At 39.8% G+C, this 15,396-nt stretch overlaps 1 protein-coding gene across 2 annotated transcripts in view; it reads left to right on the forward strand.

Annotated features, from left to right (window-relative positions):
* Positions 1–14,803, forward strand: part of TGFBR1 (transforming growth factor beta receptor 1) — a 31,983-nt gene extending 17,180 nt beyond the window's left edge. For both annotated transcript variants that reach the window (XM_084857614.1, XM_084857615.1), the window contains 8 exons: positions 37–288; positions 626–868; positions 2,036–2,266; positions 3,696–3,863; positions 4,848–5,004; positions 10,166–10,290; positions 10,376–10,506; positions 10,796–14,803. In XM_084857614.1, coding sequence (XP_084713740.1) covers positions 37–288; positions 626–868; positions 2,036–2,266; positions 3,696–3,863; positions 4,848–5,004; positions 10,166–10,290; positions 10,376–10,506; positions 10,796–10,921 — 1,433 coding nt within the window. In that variant the 3' untranslated portion in view covers positions 10,922–14,803. The remainder of the gene's footprint in view (positions 1–36; positions 289–625; positions 869–2,035; positions 2,267–3,695; positions 3,864–4,847; positions 5,005–10,165; positions 10,291–10,375; positions 10,507–10,795) is intronic.
* Positions 14,804–15,396: the final 593 nt, after the last annotated feature.

Consider the following 15,396-nt stretch of genomic DNA (forward strand, 5'->3'; position numbering starts at 1 on the left):
AACATAACTAATACTAAAATCTTTTCTTTGCTACAGCTTTACAGTGTTTTTGCCTTCATTGTACAAAAGAGAACTTTACATGCACAACAGATGGGCTCTGCATTACTTCAGTAACACGGAACGGAGACAAAATCGTACGCAACAGTATGTGCATAGCAGAAATTGATCTGATTCCCAGAGATAGGCCATTTGTTTGCGCCCCCTCAACAAGTGAAGGAGTTACTACTGTGCCTCATTGCTGTGAGAAAGACCTCTGCAATAAAATAGATCTCCCTATTCCAACACCAGGTACCTTTTTCCAAAATATACAAAGCATAATATAAAAAAGAAGATTAAATAGTTCAAATTAATTGAAAGCAAATGCTGGAACAGCCTATAAGCATATTAAGGCACATCCACATGAATGTTTCTCCCATTTCTGTTCTGTTCTTTGGATGCACTGAATGAGTATACTTGGGAACCAGCGGGATAGGGGGAAATCAGTGTACAAAGACATGCCTATAGAGATATAATTCTGTTTTTTTCCAGCTGATAAAACACCAAGTACTGAGTGTATATGCTTAACTATTAAGTTACTGTTTTTCTCACTCTTCTGTTTTTTTCCCTTTCCCCTCTCCACTCTTAGGTCCTATACCAGGAAAGCTTTCTTCTAATCTAGGACCAGTAGAATTGGCTGCTGTCATTGCTGGGCCTGTTTGCTTTGTTTGCATTTCACTCATGTTGATCCTATATATTTGCCATAATCGTACCGTCATACATCATCGTGTTCCAAGTGAAGAAGATCCTTCAATGGATCGTCCTTTTATATCTGAGGGAACTACTTTAAAAGATTTAATTTATGATATGACTACATCTGGCTCAGGATCAGGTAACAGAGGTCCCATCCCCCCAATACTAGTAAATCACCTTTTTAAAAGGTAATATTAATCTTGCTATGCAACCTTAGTAACTTGCTAAATGGCATGGGAATAATGGCTGCTGTCTTTACTGGGGTTGTGTGGTTAGCTAAAGGCAAAAGCCATGTCACTGAAAGTGTTGTTTAATAATTGTCTGGCTCTTTTCCTCATATGTCTTGTTTATTATATCACCAAGAAACTTGCATTTTGGTCCTAGAAACCTCTTTAGTTTGTTTTATAGGGATATCCATATCTTAATTAAATTTCAAATCAAAAGTAAAGATTGTCTGAAGTTTAGCATCAGTGGTGTGCCCAAATACAGCCCCCCATTGCAGGCAAACCCCACTAAAATACCTTAATCCCAAGACTTGTAAGATGCTATTATCATATACAGGGCTTATTACTCCTGATATGCATTGAAAAAACTAAATCAGGCAGGTGATCTGTAAGTGTAACCATCCTTTTGGATCTTCCAAGGAAGAGTAGAACTCATTGACTGGGTTTGGATGACATGCCATGGTTTGTCATGTGTTACTTAACCCACGACAAATTGCGGTGCTTGTGGGTGCCATGTTACATATGCACCCACACTTGAGTGTGAGTTCTGTGAGGGTTAAAAAACAGACTGTGGTTTATGCCAGGTTAACCCACACTTGCTGTGTTCGCATGACATGACAACCCCTAAGTGGGAGTTGCATATTTAAAATGGCGGTGCGGCTGTCATGTCATGCAAGCACCCTATTGAGTAATTCTGTGAAAGCTGGCCTAATCTCAGTCATGACACCAACTCAAGGCAAAAGGTATCAAAACCTGTAGAAAGGTCTTGTAAGATCAGTAGGATATAGTATTTTGTATTGGTATGTAGGCAGTGTTTGCAAAGACTGTGGCTGCATTTAGTTGTAATGCTAAACCATGGTAACACCAAATTTCGGGCTGAAATCCTCACCCCAGATATAATGGAAGCAAAAGCTTCTAAATTTTTGCAGACATACCAGAAGGTGAGGTGGAGTACGCAAGCCTAGGACTCACTGAGGCTTGATTTGGATCTCTAAACCAGGGGTAGCACTGTGTCCAAATGACGCCTGGTTTAATTAACTGGAACTTTGTCACTGACTGTAAAACAAACTTTGATTTTGTAGGTTTACCATTACTTGTTCAAAGAACAATTGCAAGAACAATTGTACTACAAGAAAGTATTGGAAAGGGTCGGTTTGGAGAAGTCTGGAGAGGAAAATGGAGAGGAGAAGAAGTTGCAGTGAAAATTTTTTCTTCGAGAGAAGAACGTTCATGGTTTCGTGAGGCAGAAATCTATCAAACTGTAATGCTACGCCATGAAAATATTCTTGGGTTTATAGCTGCAGACAATAAAGGTTAGGAAGTCTTTAAAGTTACTATTGGTCTCCTTTGCTTGTTGTAAAATTCATTTGCATATCAGTAGTTCAAAACTTTGGGCGTAATGTGAGCCCTGCTGTATTTGAAAAAAAGACGCCCTTTTTGGAGATAACTTTAAATAAAGAAAATAATGCCATTTGGAATAACTTTTGCATTAGCTTCACAAGTACTTGTTTTCCATGTTATGTGCCCCATATTAACTCCTAGTGCACAATCTTATACATGTTTACTCACAAGTTTCATTTCAATTCAATAGGGTTATTACCAGGTACATGTGTATAGCTGGGGTTTCCAAAATGATGCCTGTGGACACCTCACTTGGTGTCAATTAGGCTCCCTGCCTCTTCTGACTTTTAACATTTGTTTAGATGTTTTTAATTTTTAAAAAAAAGCTGGGAGGCTGACATCCTCTATTTCGATGCATCAGCCTCCAGCATCATCTTTATTTCCAAATGATGGGCCCCAGGGGCTTTCTTAAAAAATAAAAATGGTGAGTGACTGGAGTCTAGTACTCTTGTTTTGAAGCATGCCCAGAAAAAAGAAAAAGGTAAACTGGGAGGGGGTGTGGTGGGGTGGCGGCGGTGGTGATGGTGAGAGGAAGCATCCTTGGAGGCTAGGGGGTGTCGGGTAGTGAGGGCGTAAATGTTCTGCCTGTGCTGAGAGTCTGTGTGTGTGTTGCCTTTTTTTGCCTTCTGTGAAATGAGTGTTGGAGCAGAAAGCTGTGGGTTCAAAAGCATGGTTTTATGTTTTTGAACTCTTACCCCACCTCTACCTTCTATTTGTTCTTGGGCAAGTTATTTTCTTATAGTCTCATGAGTTCGCCATCTGGGAAATGTATATTTTCTGACTGGTCGTGCCCACCAAGGTCGTGCCCACATTCCCAAATTCCAAATGTACCCACTGGCCCAAAAAGGTTGGGAATCTCTGGCTCATAGGATTGCAGTCCTAGTCTCTGCAAAGAAGTACGTTTGTATCATTCTTCATATACTGCAAAGAGTCAGACACTTGCAACGAGAATAGTGTCCTGTCCCTTTTGAATGAAATGCTACTGTACAAATGACTTGTAATTGTGATGACTTATATCTCTGGATTCCAGGCATTCTGCTGGTATCTTGGAACTCTCAAAAGCATATTATTCACAACACTATTGTTTGTCTACAATCCTATGCACACGGACTACTTAAATCTCATTGACTTCACTGGGATTTAAACTGCTAGTATGTGCACAATTGTAGCCATTATTTTTTATTATCTGACATCAGTGGAAATGCTTTCCATTGCCTTGAGGCAAAGAGGAAGGTTAAATGAATGCCGACTGTGCATGGGATAAGAATAACTTGTGCATTTCATTGGTGTTTTTGTTTTGTCTTTGGAAAGTTCTTTTATAGTATCTCTTCTGTTTTGCAGACAATGGTACATGGACACAGCTCTGGCTGGTGTCAGATTATCATGAGCATGGCTCTCTCTTTGATTACCTAAACAGGTATACAGTAACTGTGGAAGGAATGATAAAACTTGCTTTGTCTACTGCCAGTGGACTTGCACATCTTCACATGGAGATTGTTGGCACCCAAGGTAACATCACATTGAGTCTGTAGCATTATTAATTTGGCCTAATATGAAAAACTTTACATGGTTACATTTGTGCTCTCATTCATGTGTGTGTATGTATACGTACATACATTAATCAACTCAACTGAATTAGCCCATGGTTGGTTGGGGCTGCAAGTGCAGTGCTTCCTGCCTGCTTGCTGCACCTGCTTTGCATCCAGTTCCTGGGTTGTTTGTGAACCTGGCACTCTGGGTTGTTGAGGGAGAAACAAGCCAGGGTTTTAATCCAACAACAAACCAAGGGTTAAAACTCTGGGTTGTTTCTCCCTCAACAACCCAGAGTGCCAGATTCAGATGTTGCGGCAAACGAGAAGCTGGGCATTCCTGGGTTGTTTGCTGCACCAGATGCAAACGGAAGTGGCGAGTGGGTGGAAGGCAATGCGCTTGTTTGTGAGCTGCCACAACAACCAAGGGTTGCTGTTACGTGTGAACTGGGTCACTACATGGTAGTAGCTCACCAGCATTTCAACTTGGAAACTTTCCTAGCTCTACCTAGAGATGCTAGGGATTGAACCTGGGACACTTTGCATGCAATGGATGTACTCTTCCACTGAGCTACAGCCTAACTTACTAGTGTCCTAATGTATTGATGACCTTCAGGCTGCTCAGGTTTGAGGATGAGTTGTGGCCTTATTTGGTTGTAGTAGTAGCAGTAATACTCTTATTGCACTTCTCCTAAGCACTTAAGAGCTTCATTTCGGTAATCTTACTCATATTTGTCAAATACTTTAATTCAAAAAAGTCATGTCCTTCTATCTCTTTTTTCTAATTTTACAAGCTCTCAAAATTGTTCAGAGTGTAAACGGATATTTAGATACCATTTAATTTAACACCAAAATTTTGCCAAGGTTCAGCAGTGAATTTTGATTTACATGTGTAATAAATCAAGACATTTCTGCTTTGAAAATAATATTCAACTAGTGCTCTTATGTGTTTGTTTCAATGCAGGAAAACCAGCTATCGCTCATAGAGACTTGAAATCAAAAAATATATTAGTAAAGAAAAATGGAACATGCTGTATTGCAGACTTAGGCCTGGCAGTAAGACACGATTCAGCTACAGACACAATAGATATTGCACCAAACCACAGGGTGGGAACAAAAAGGTAAAATGCCACTCTCTTTTTAATAGAATATATTGCACTGCTCTAAACTTGGAAGGCAAGTGGGCAATACTCTCCAGGGTCTGTTGACAGCAGGCATTCTCATAATGGAAATCAGTAGTGGACTATCTTACCTTGCAGCATTAGGGTAGGGAAAACTTAGATTTAAGTCCAAACCTGTTGGAAATTGCTGCTTGTCATCCTGTCCTATCTGACAACAAGGCGATTAATGAGGTTAAAACATTGCTGTATATTCTTGGGTGATGGCCAATAATGTGCCATCCCTCACTCTTTTCCTCTTGCCCTCACTGGCGGATGATCCAGAACTGCAAGATAGTGCCTCCTGTCTGAGATAGTAGTCCAACATGGGTGACTGAAAGGTGCCTGGTTCTAGGGGCAAGGCACATCCTTCTTCTCTACAGTCATCTTGTTTAATAAAACAACAATAAGCAAATAAAATAACCGTGGAGAGGAAGGATGTGCCCTGCCCCTGAGACCAGGCTTCTTTCAGTCATCTATGTCTGCCTACTGTCTTGGAGAATAATTTGTGTAAGCAGCCTTGAAAACCTTTGTAAGTGTCAAGGTAGATTATACAATTTTTTAAAGAGTTACCGCTTGAGGGCAGATATGTGGCTAGGCTATTGTAATTTGAAATAGGTTTGGTTCTCACAACAGTAGAGATGTAAAATATCCAGACATTTTGAAGCCATGGGGGGGGAGGGGGTTTCTTGGGGGACTTTGGGAAAAATGGAAATTTTGGGAAAAACTGAAAAATAAGCAGTAGTTTAAGGACTTTACAGATCTAAAGTCACTCGGTTGCTTTAGGACAGCCTTATCCAACCTGCTGCCCTCCAGAAATTTGGGATTCTGCTCCTTTCAGCCTCAGGCAGGATGGCCAGTGGTCAGGAATGTTGGCTGTTGTAGTCCAAAATATCTGTAGGCTGAGGAAGGCTGCTTTAGGAATGTAAAGCAGCCTTTATATTCCTAAAGTTACATTATGTATAGCATGGTTTGCTCATAAAATTATTATTATATTTGAAAACTTTTAAAAGTGAACTTAGTAAATTTGTAATTATTGTCTGAATAAACTATACTTTAAAATTTTAATATACCAAATATGTTTAATTTTATGAGCAAACCAGATTATACAAAAGTTTTTTAGATTTTATACGTAGTTTATGTCTCACCAGAGGGAACTTCAGCAAGTAGTCCCTGAAACATCTGGATCATCCTAGAAGCCAGAAGAAGCAGGAAGAACTGGAGGCAGAGGAAGACAAGTCCAGAAACACAGGGCTCTGTAGAACAAAAACTAAATTGTCAAGAATGTACATTTTCTTCCATATTATCATATGTTGACTCTATTCACATGTTGGGAAACTGAGTATGACTTGGAGCATCCCAAAATAGCTATCAGTAAAAAACATTGGATCAATAATTTAAATATGAAATGGAAGAAATAACTATGCTGAGAATCTTACAGAGAGGATTAAGAAACTTTGCCCCCCGAAGTCTTCATTATTTCCAGACATTTTACTTCTCTAGTCTTTCTGTAAAAGTCTTCTTATTACATAGTTTGCGGAAATTAATTGGGGGAGAGTAAAGACTTGGTAACAATATATAAACACCTTGTCTTAAATTGTAAAAGAAAATATTTTATAATCCAAAGCAGTTCAGTTTTTCCAAATCTTTGGGAAAACAAACAAACAGTTTGAAAAAATGGAAAAAAGTGTTGTTGTTTTTTCTGAATATTCCATTTTTTTTCCAGGCCTTTACATCTCTACATAGCAGTCAAAGAGGTTGTAAACCTCTGTCTGGGCTGTACCACTCAGTCTGCAGATGGAGTCTTACATGATGGAATGCTCCTGCAAAAAAACCCCCTTCACTTAGTTTTCTCCCTGCCAAATCAGTTTTCTGTATGGAGGAGCATTCCATCATATGAGAACCCATCTACAAGCCTGAGTTGGTAAAATCCAGTTACTTGTTGCTCATCTCAGCTTCTCTTTGAGAACTAGACCTATTTTTTGTAGGGAATGGGGGAATGGGCAAGGTTTGAGCTTGGTCTGCCATGTACCCAAATGCGAGCTTTTGTTGCTGTTGTTTGAGCAGGAAAAGTGCATTTGGGTTCACATTGTTTTAAAGCATGCACCCAACTGCGTACTTTTCTCCCATGACTGAAGCATGAAAATGCTTCTTTTTTCCCCTTCAAAGTGCACATTGTTAAAATGCATTTTTTTTCTAACAAATGCATCTTGTGAATGTGATTGCAAGTTTGGGAATATGCAAGCTATGCTCAAAATATGTGTTTGTGTTTGGGGGTGAATAGGGCAAGTTCTGTTTTGTTTTTTAAGGATCAAAACAAAAGTCTTGTGCATCCTATGTTTTATCTTTTTCTCTGTATGTGTTTTGCAGTTTTATAGTGTACTCTAGTGGCCACAGAGATAATCAGACAAGAAAGAGTCTAAAGGCAGAACTACACATAATGTAGTTTCCCTGAGGCTTCTGAAGGCATCCCTTCATACTGGGATGATGCCTTCTTGTGGTTCAGATAGGCCCAGTCCAATCTTCAAATTGTGTCTCCTATGGGAGGGTCCACCCCATCCTTCCAGACCAGCCCTGCCAAGCATGGAGACTGGTTGAGTCTGGTTGGAGCTCTCAAGAGCCCAACCATTTGTTTGTTACTTAAGGATTTTCCATCTTTTCTTAGTTAGACCTTTCTGAGTATTTTCTTCCCCCTCCCCCTCGGTCTTCTATTCCCCACCCCACCCCCCGCATAACTCAGCAGGGACTGAGAACTTCAAGGGTGCTGAAGGGGGAGCAATACAACTCAGTTGGGGCTTCTCAGGAGTCCTCCCTACCCTTCCCCTGGGCTGAGCAGGGCCCAGTTGCAGCGCAGCATTAATGCAAGTGCTCCTGACCTTTTTCTTAGCCTGGAAAGCACCACAAAAATAGCTAGCTGCAGAAGCACCATTAAGACATCCTGACTCCCTCCCTTCATAATAGGGCAGGCCTCAGAAAAGGGTGCAGATTTCCCAAATTGTGCCTTATCCTGTTCCATCATTTTGTTGCACACTGATCTGGACTTGTGTCAGGAGAGTGCATGCATAACTTCTTAAACCTGAAGCTGACAGGATTTCAACAGCTGTGCTGGCTCTAGCTATGTGTGCAGGGATAAGGAAGGCAGGATATTGCTGCCCATGCTGGGGCAGTGAGAGTGGAAGCAGCATCAGTATACATACATAAACGAGTGATACACAGAGGCAGCAGCACTGCATCTGCTGAAGGAGAATGGTGTGGAGTTTTCCCAATGAAGCAGCAAACAAAAGTTTCCCTTGTGGTTTTACTATGTAGGGATACACAGAGGGATGTTTAACAGTCACTCTAGGCAAGATGAAGCTGTCTAGTACCTCATCACAATAAAAGAGTGGGAGATTAAGGTGGCTGTTGAAGAGGAGTCTCACCTGGGGGTTACAACATCTAAAACAGATGAACAGAAGGAAGGACTCAAACAGTGGGGGTGGGGCATACAGGGGACACAGTGCAGCACTTCGTTGGGCCTACCTGTGTATGTACATTCAGCCAAACGTAAAGGAATCACAAAGAAACTGGATATTTTAGGGGTCCTTCTAAAATGTAGTGTACTTTCACATACCTCTAGGCTTCCCCAGGTATGCAGAAACCTCCAGTTTGGGGTGGGAGACATTTCATAATTCTCGGGCTGTTTTCCTTCTGTTTTCCTGCCTCTCCATAGCTGCTTTTACCCCCCTGCCCCTGATATCTTCCTCAACAAGGGTAATAGCCAGTGAGAAAAAGATATGGTGGGGATGAGAGAGGATAACAGCAGCTGGGGACGGTTGGTTTTCAGCAGGAAAATGGCCCAAGAATTAAGAATCTATGCAGTTTTTCCCTCTCCATGCTATTTCTTAAAAAGAATAGCAGAGCTGCCTGTAATGTCAGTGGTTAAAGGTTCCCATCTCCTTACACAGAAATTATTTAGAATAAAACACAGGACAGCTTTAGGTGTCTTTATTGTCCTAAGCTAAAGAGGATACCTTTCCAACTGTCTACTTTTTGTACAAAAGGGGTGGTGGATCTAAACCCTTGGAAGTTTGCAGGAACAGGACAAATTTTTATACATAGGATCCTATTGTGGTGAGGCACCCGAGGCAGAACTAAAACCCTGCACAGCTGTGCCTCTCTGTGGGAAATGTGGGGGTTTGACACTTTAGAAGTTTGCACAGTGCACCGCGGAGGGAAGGGTGACGGCGGAAACAGATGGAGAGTGCAATCTGTTGCTAAGCAGTTCTCCGAAACAGAGGTTGCCTAATAGGAGCAGAGCGGTGGCAGTGGTTTTGACTGCTGTTGCCAGACTCTGTAGGTGATCTGTTTAAACCACTCTGCAGTGTGAGATGACATGATAAGCCATGATGGTTAAAATAAACCTCACTGCATACCATGGCTTATCAAGGTGGCTTATTTTGACTAACTAAACCACCGTGGTTGGGGAAAACTGCTTGCAGACGACACGATAAACCATCATGGCTAATTCAGAAAAAATAAATCATCATGGCTTCTGTCATGTGAACCCAGCCAAAGGAGGAACCCATTTGTGCAATTTGGTAACACCGAAAAAAAGGGAAAAAAATGAACAAAATACACAAATTTCAAGATCCACCAAAAAAAATCCAATTTGCCACCATTAAAAAACAAACAGGATCTGAGTATTGGGTCAGTTCTCTACAGATCGAGTTGTGGTTAGTGGGAGGAAACAGAACAAAATCCACCAGGGCTGAACTGGAAAAATCTGTCGAGTTTTCACCCCCCAAATGGAATTCTCATATATCTCTACCTAGAGAACATTGAAACATCAAGAAAAGGAACAGAGCTGACTGTTCCCTTCTATCTAATTGGATGTGGAACTGGCAGCCGATGTTTAAATGACTACACTTCTTCGCAGGCATCCAGGAGCCAGCTACTGTAGTTGCTTCTATTAGAAGTACTCATTAGTGGTTTTGGCTGGAGTAAAGAGCTAGGACAATAGTGAGACCATGCTGAATTGGCAGAGTGGCTCGAGCTGTGTATAGTGCCTCAGTTAAAGGAAAAGATGGCTATTTGTGTTGAAAAGCACTGCTTTGTAAATAATATCTATTGATTTTTACTTTAATAGGTACATGGCTCCTGAGGTACTTGATGATTCCATAAACATGAAGCATTTTGAATCTTTCAAAAGAGCAGATATTTATGCAATGGGATTAGTGTTCTGGGAAATAGCTCGCCGATGTTCAATTGGTGGTAGGTACAAATAGAAATCAAATAGAATTTACTTAATCACTGTCATGACAGAACCTTAAGCTGCATCTTTGTTTGCACCTCTCAGGAATTCATGAAGATTACCAATTACCCTATTATGATCTAGTCCCTTCTGATCCTTCAGTTGAAGAAATGAGGAAAGTTGTTTGTGAACAGAAGCTACGACCCAATATTCCAAACAGATGGCAGAGCTGTGAGGTGAGATTTTTCAGAATGTATCAGAATTGGAATATTTAAAAATACTTTAATCAATGGAATGTTTTAATAGAATGTGAATTTAAACTTATTTTGAGTGAAGGTAACAAACTTTAGGATTCTTCTTCCTTTCTGAAGGATATCAATTCACCTGTGGTTTGTGGAGAAAGTTGATCACACAAATTTAAAAACATTTTAACAAAGTTAACTGCCTAGTTTGTGATAACAAAAAAGTGAAGTTATGGTATGCAAACTAATGTTACTATTTTTTCTTTTCTTTTTTGTTTTACAGGCATTACGAGTAATGGCCAAAATTATGCGAGAATGTTGGTATGCCAATGGTGCAGCAAGGCTAACAGCTTTACGCATAAAGAAAACACTTTCACAGCTCAGTCAGCAAGAAGGCATAAAAATGTAGTCTTGGAGGTGATACTGAAGGAAACTTTTAAAGGTCCATATCTGCACCTGGTTTGTGCATTGAGAAGGCTAATTGTTCTACCTCACTGAGGGAACAGAAGGATATTGCTGCCTTATATACAGGATAGGAAGATCAGTTTCTAGCCCAGGATTTCTATAAATGCAGTAAACAGTTGTAAAGATTCTTATTGTGCACTATGAACACCTCTTTCCCAGGGCGCTAGTCTAGCTTCAGTACTATGTAACTCGGTTTTTCAAGGACTAACACTGGCCTCTGTTGTGTTGAGAACATGAAGATCATGCTTAAGATAGTGGAGCTGGTGCGCACTATTTATTGCAGTGAAGGAAGTCTTGAAAGTTTTTTAAGCTATTTGCTTTGCTCATGATGGTACACTGTATATTCTGAACCACTCTTGGCTTATTTTCATCAGATTGTGTAGTCTTTTGGCTACTATGACACTACTATTGGACACTTTTTATCAGGATTTACAGACATGACCTCATTCAGCCTGGAGAAACATACACAATATATGCAATTATATTTTGTACTCTATTCTGTTCTTTCACTTCAGAACATTACTTGCCTTGTACATTGTACTGTACCAGTTAGTGCCACTTCTGAATCTTCTGAATCTTAATGCAATTCCGTAGGGACATGCAAAGACTTTGGTGCTTATAGAGTGACATTAAATAATATGGCTCTTAGCTAAAAGAGGATTTCATCTTCATATGTGGAATTCCTTTCTTTTTACCAAAAACTCTAATTCTGTAGTCTGTAGGAATCAAAGTATACAGATTTATTCAATGCTATCGCAGTTGTATGTCACAATGAATTGTGGTGTCAAAAGTGGCACTTAACTTTTAATGGCTCTTATAAAAAGCACTTCAAGGTTCTAAATTTGATATGAGGACTAATCTGTTTAAATTAAATTTTAGCTCTCTAATGCCATCTATGGGGGAAAATGTTTCTGCACAGATTTTATCTGTTTAAAGAATAGTGCTTTGCTAAAATATCAGCTGATCCCTGCGTTTCCAAGGGTGATCCACATGTGAAAATAATGCATGTGAATAGCCTTACTAGATGGAGTCTACATGTGCAAAATGGGAGTTTTCTTAGCATATGGGACTGCTGTGTGGATCACATCAGTACATGTATCTCTTAACAGTTAGTTGGCACTCTTGGTTCTGACCGTACCATTGTATAAGTTTGGGGAGGTGGTGGGATTGAATCTAGGCCTCCCCCCCCCCCCCTTCAGCAGGTGGAGCTGTTGGAACTCTCCACTCTGGCCGTCTCCCGCAGCCCATGGCTCTCTTTGAAGGTCTGACTTGAGACCTCCGCCTGTTAAGTGGCAACCGGAAACCTGTAAGCCATGTTTTGTTCTTTTTATCAGCATATCTGGCACATATAGTTAACTAGAAAACTTGGATGCTGACTAATGGGTTTAGTTCTGTGAAACAGCAAAAAATCCCATCTTAGTATATCTGGCGCTGGCACCCGGAACACTGAAAATATGCACAATGTTTGTGTTTCAAGGTGTATTTTGAATGTCTCTTGCCTTTATTCACTCACATATGAATTAAAAGTTAAGATTTTGAAGATCTGCAATCATTTTTACAGGAATGCAGAAAAAATAATAAACATTAACTGTATAGCAGCTATCTATCATCTTGACTATCCATAATTCCCTCATGCTAAAGTGTTTTTTCTACTTTAGTTTATTAAATATCCATGATATACAACAGAACTTGTAAAAGGAGACCGCTGTAAAGTAACTCAGAACATGTGAGAGGTCAGTTTTTGAGCAGTTCTTAAAATAGGCTTTGCAACAGGCAACCTGCATATCATGAAAACCGTGCATGGTTATTTGTGGCTTTGGCTGTAACATAATTTGAATTTTGTTCATATGTTTTCCATCATTTGGCAATGTCTTGTAAATAAGTGTCTGCACATATTGCATAGAACTTCTTTTATCTGTTGCCTGTAAAATCATATATGGATTGGGCATGGACAAATCCTTTCCTTGGACTGGTTTTCCTCCCCCAAATCAGGACAACCTGGGATATGTCCAGAGCCAGTCTGAATGTTTCAGAAGGTTCCCCCTTTTCTCCATGCCTGTCTCTGCTGCTCTCCCAAAGCCAGCCCTGTCAGCCCCCAAAGCGCTGCCCCAATCTTCCCTTTTCCGTATCTTCAGGCAGGGGACTGGTGTAGCAACAAGAGCAGCGTGAAGGAATTTTTCTTTCTTTCTCCATCCTCCCAGAGCACTGCAAAGCACTTCAGTGGTTACAAGATGCCAGTTCCTAAGGACCACTGCTCTTAGTCCTGGTGTACTATGGAGGATAGAGCAGGAGGGGAAGGAAGGAAAAATTATACTCATTCTCGTTGCTGCCGCCTTCCACTTGAAGGTAGCATGAAGGGTGGGAATGTGTTTTGAAATCTGGGGCAGGGTGGAATCCAGGAGTCCTTCATCAACCTAGCTATTGATCCAAGCTGGAGAAGGGTGTAGGGAGGTTCAGAGAGGGGTGGATGTCTTAGAAGCTTGCCTCTCTTTAGAAGCAGTCTTTTAAGAACCATGGAAGTTGGTTTCTGATCTTCCATGACATGCTAATATAGATCTTTAAACTTTTACCCAAGAAAGCATTAATATTTTTTAAAGAGTAGAATGTTTTGTTCTTAAGAGTCCTGGGGACCAAAATATTTAAGCACTCTTAACATTAATTTTATATAATTTCAAGGATATACCAAAACAGTTTCTGATATAACACTGATGCAAACAATTGTAAATCTTCACACTGTAGACACTTGATATTGGTTCGTATAAAGTTTTTCTCATTGTACTAAAATTGCTTTTCAGATCATGACATATGATCAGATCACTTACAAGATGCATAGAAGGAACTTGGAAGTGTACTTGGAATGCTAGAACTTGTTAGGGACTCTTAATCCTTGAGAGCTGGAGTTTTGTCATGTATTTCAATTTGCCTGTCCAGTTTTTGGTAGCCTTTCCCACTTGCATGTGAAAGAGACTATTCTAGCAAAGTAATGGTTTGTCAGATGAATGTCATGCATCCACATTTTAGTTAGCGCCTTGTTTATCCTGTGCCATTAAAGTGATTTCAGTGGTATTTCACTGGTGTTACATGTTAAAAAAAATCAGTTGCTTTAAACTTAAATTACCTCTTTAAAAGACCAAGGTACATTTACCTCATTGTGTGTATAATGTTTCATGTTTTTTCAGAACATTCTCAAGGTTTGCTATTACATGTCATTTAAAATTTGTCTCTTCGGATATGGGTATTATACTGATAAGCCTACAACATTGCTGGTACTTAACTGGCTCATCCAAAGCTCTGTGTGCTCTGTCACCTGGAACCTCTTTTAAGGTGGGCTTTCCTGTTGACATCAGTGTTGGGGGGCTGCTTGGTGTGCTTTGTGTGGATATATACACAGAGTTGCCTCTAATACAAATTCACTGCTTGTGTGGGAGCTGTGTGTGCACATTGGAGCATCTGCATATTTAAACAGGGCCTGGATTGAGCTGATTGTATCTTCTGCCCAGATCGCATACTTTTTTCCCCTGTATTGTATTTTTTGCAAATATGTTTGCTGTTTTGTCAATGTAGCATCAGCCCTTCCAGAGCTATATGGGTAATGACACATATACATTTTTACATTTTGAATGATGCATTTTGAGAATCTGTACAAATATGTCACTTTTAAGCCTTACAGAATTGTTCATTTCCCCATATATGCCTGATAATTATGTATTTGTAGAGTATAAAGCAGATAATTGTAAATGGTAGAAGAGTGATGGTTATTGTTGAGTGCTAACACTACAGTAGAAAATAATAAAGCAATGACAGATTTTTCTCTTTTTTTAGTAGATACATGCTTGTGCTTTATTTTGGGGACCTGACATTTAAATTATTGGTAATTCTGCCCAGATTGTACATTGCTCTGTTATGATGAGTGTTTTTTTTCTTAAAAACAAGGGTATGTTAACCTGTGAATAGGGATGCTTGAGAACTCACTCCTTAGTGAATTCTGATATTAATTGACCTTATCTGCACATCTAGGACTAACATGTGGATCAAAACACAGTTATCTTTGGATTTTGTACTTCTCCAAATTTTCCAATGTAGTTGTTAGCTCAAAGAAGGTACCAAATGCATATTTTTAGGCTAGGTTTAGAAATGCATTATTTGTGAGAAAATACATTAAAAATAGGTATTTAGACACATTTTCATGCAAATGTTTTAAAACAACAGATTTATGTCAACATGGGACAAAACAGAATAAAGAACATATGCAAAAGTGACATGGACTGGAAATAGACATCCCTAAGTATGAGAACTAGAATTTTAGGCTGGGCTTTGGATATAAAGAGCTTGGGCTCATACAAGGGGTTTGTGCTAGCTCAATGGAATTTGATATTTTCCTCCCTTTGAACAGCAGACCACCATACTATATCACAAACT

This window comes from Heloderma suspectum, chromosome 5, assembly GCF_057233095.1.
Source record: "Heloderma suspectum isolate Gila_16-S chromosome 5, 16-S_ref, whole genome shotgun sequence".
Taxonomy (NCBI): Eukaryota; Metazoa; Chordata; class Lepidosauria; order Squamata; family Helodermatidae; genus Heloderma; species Heloderma suspectum.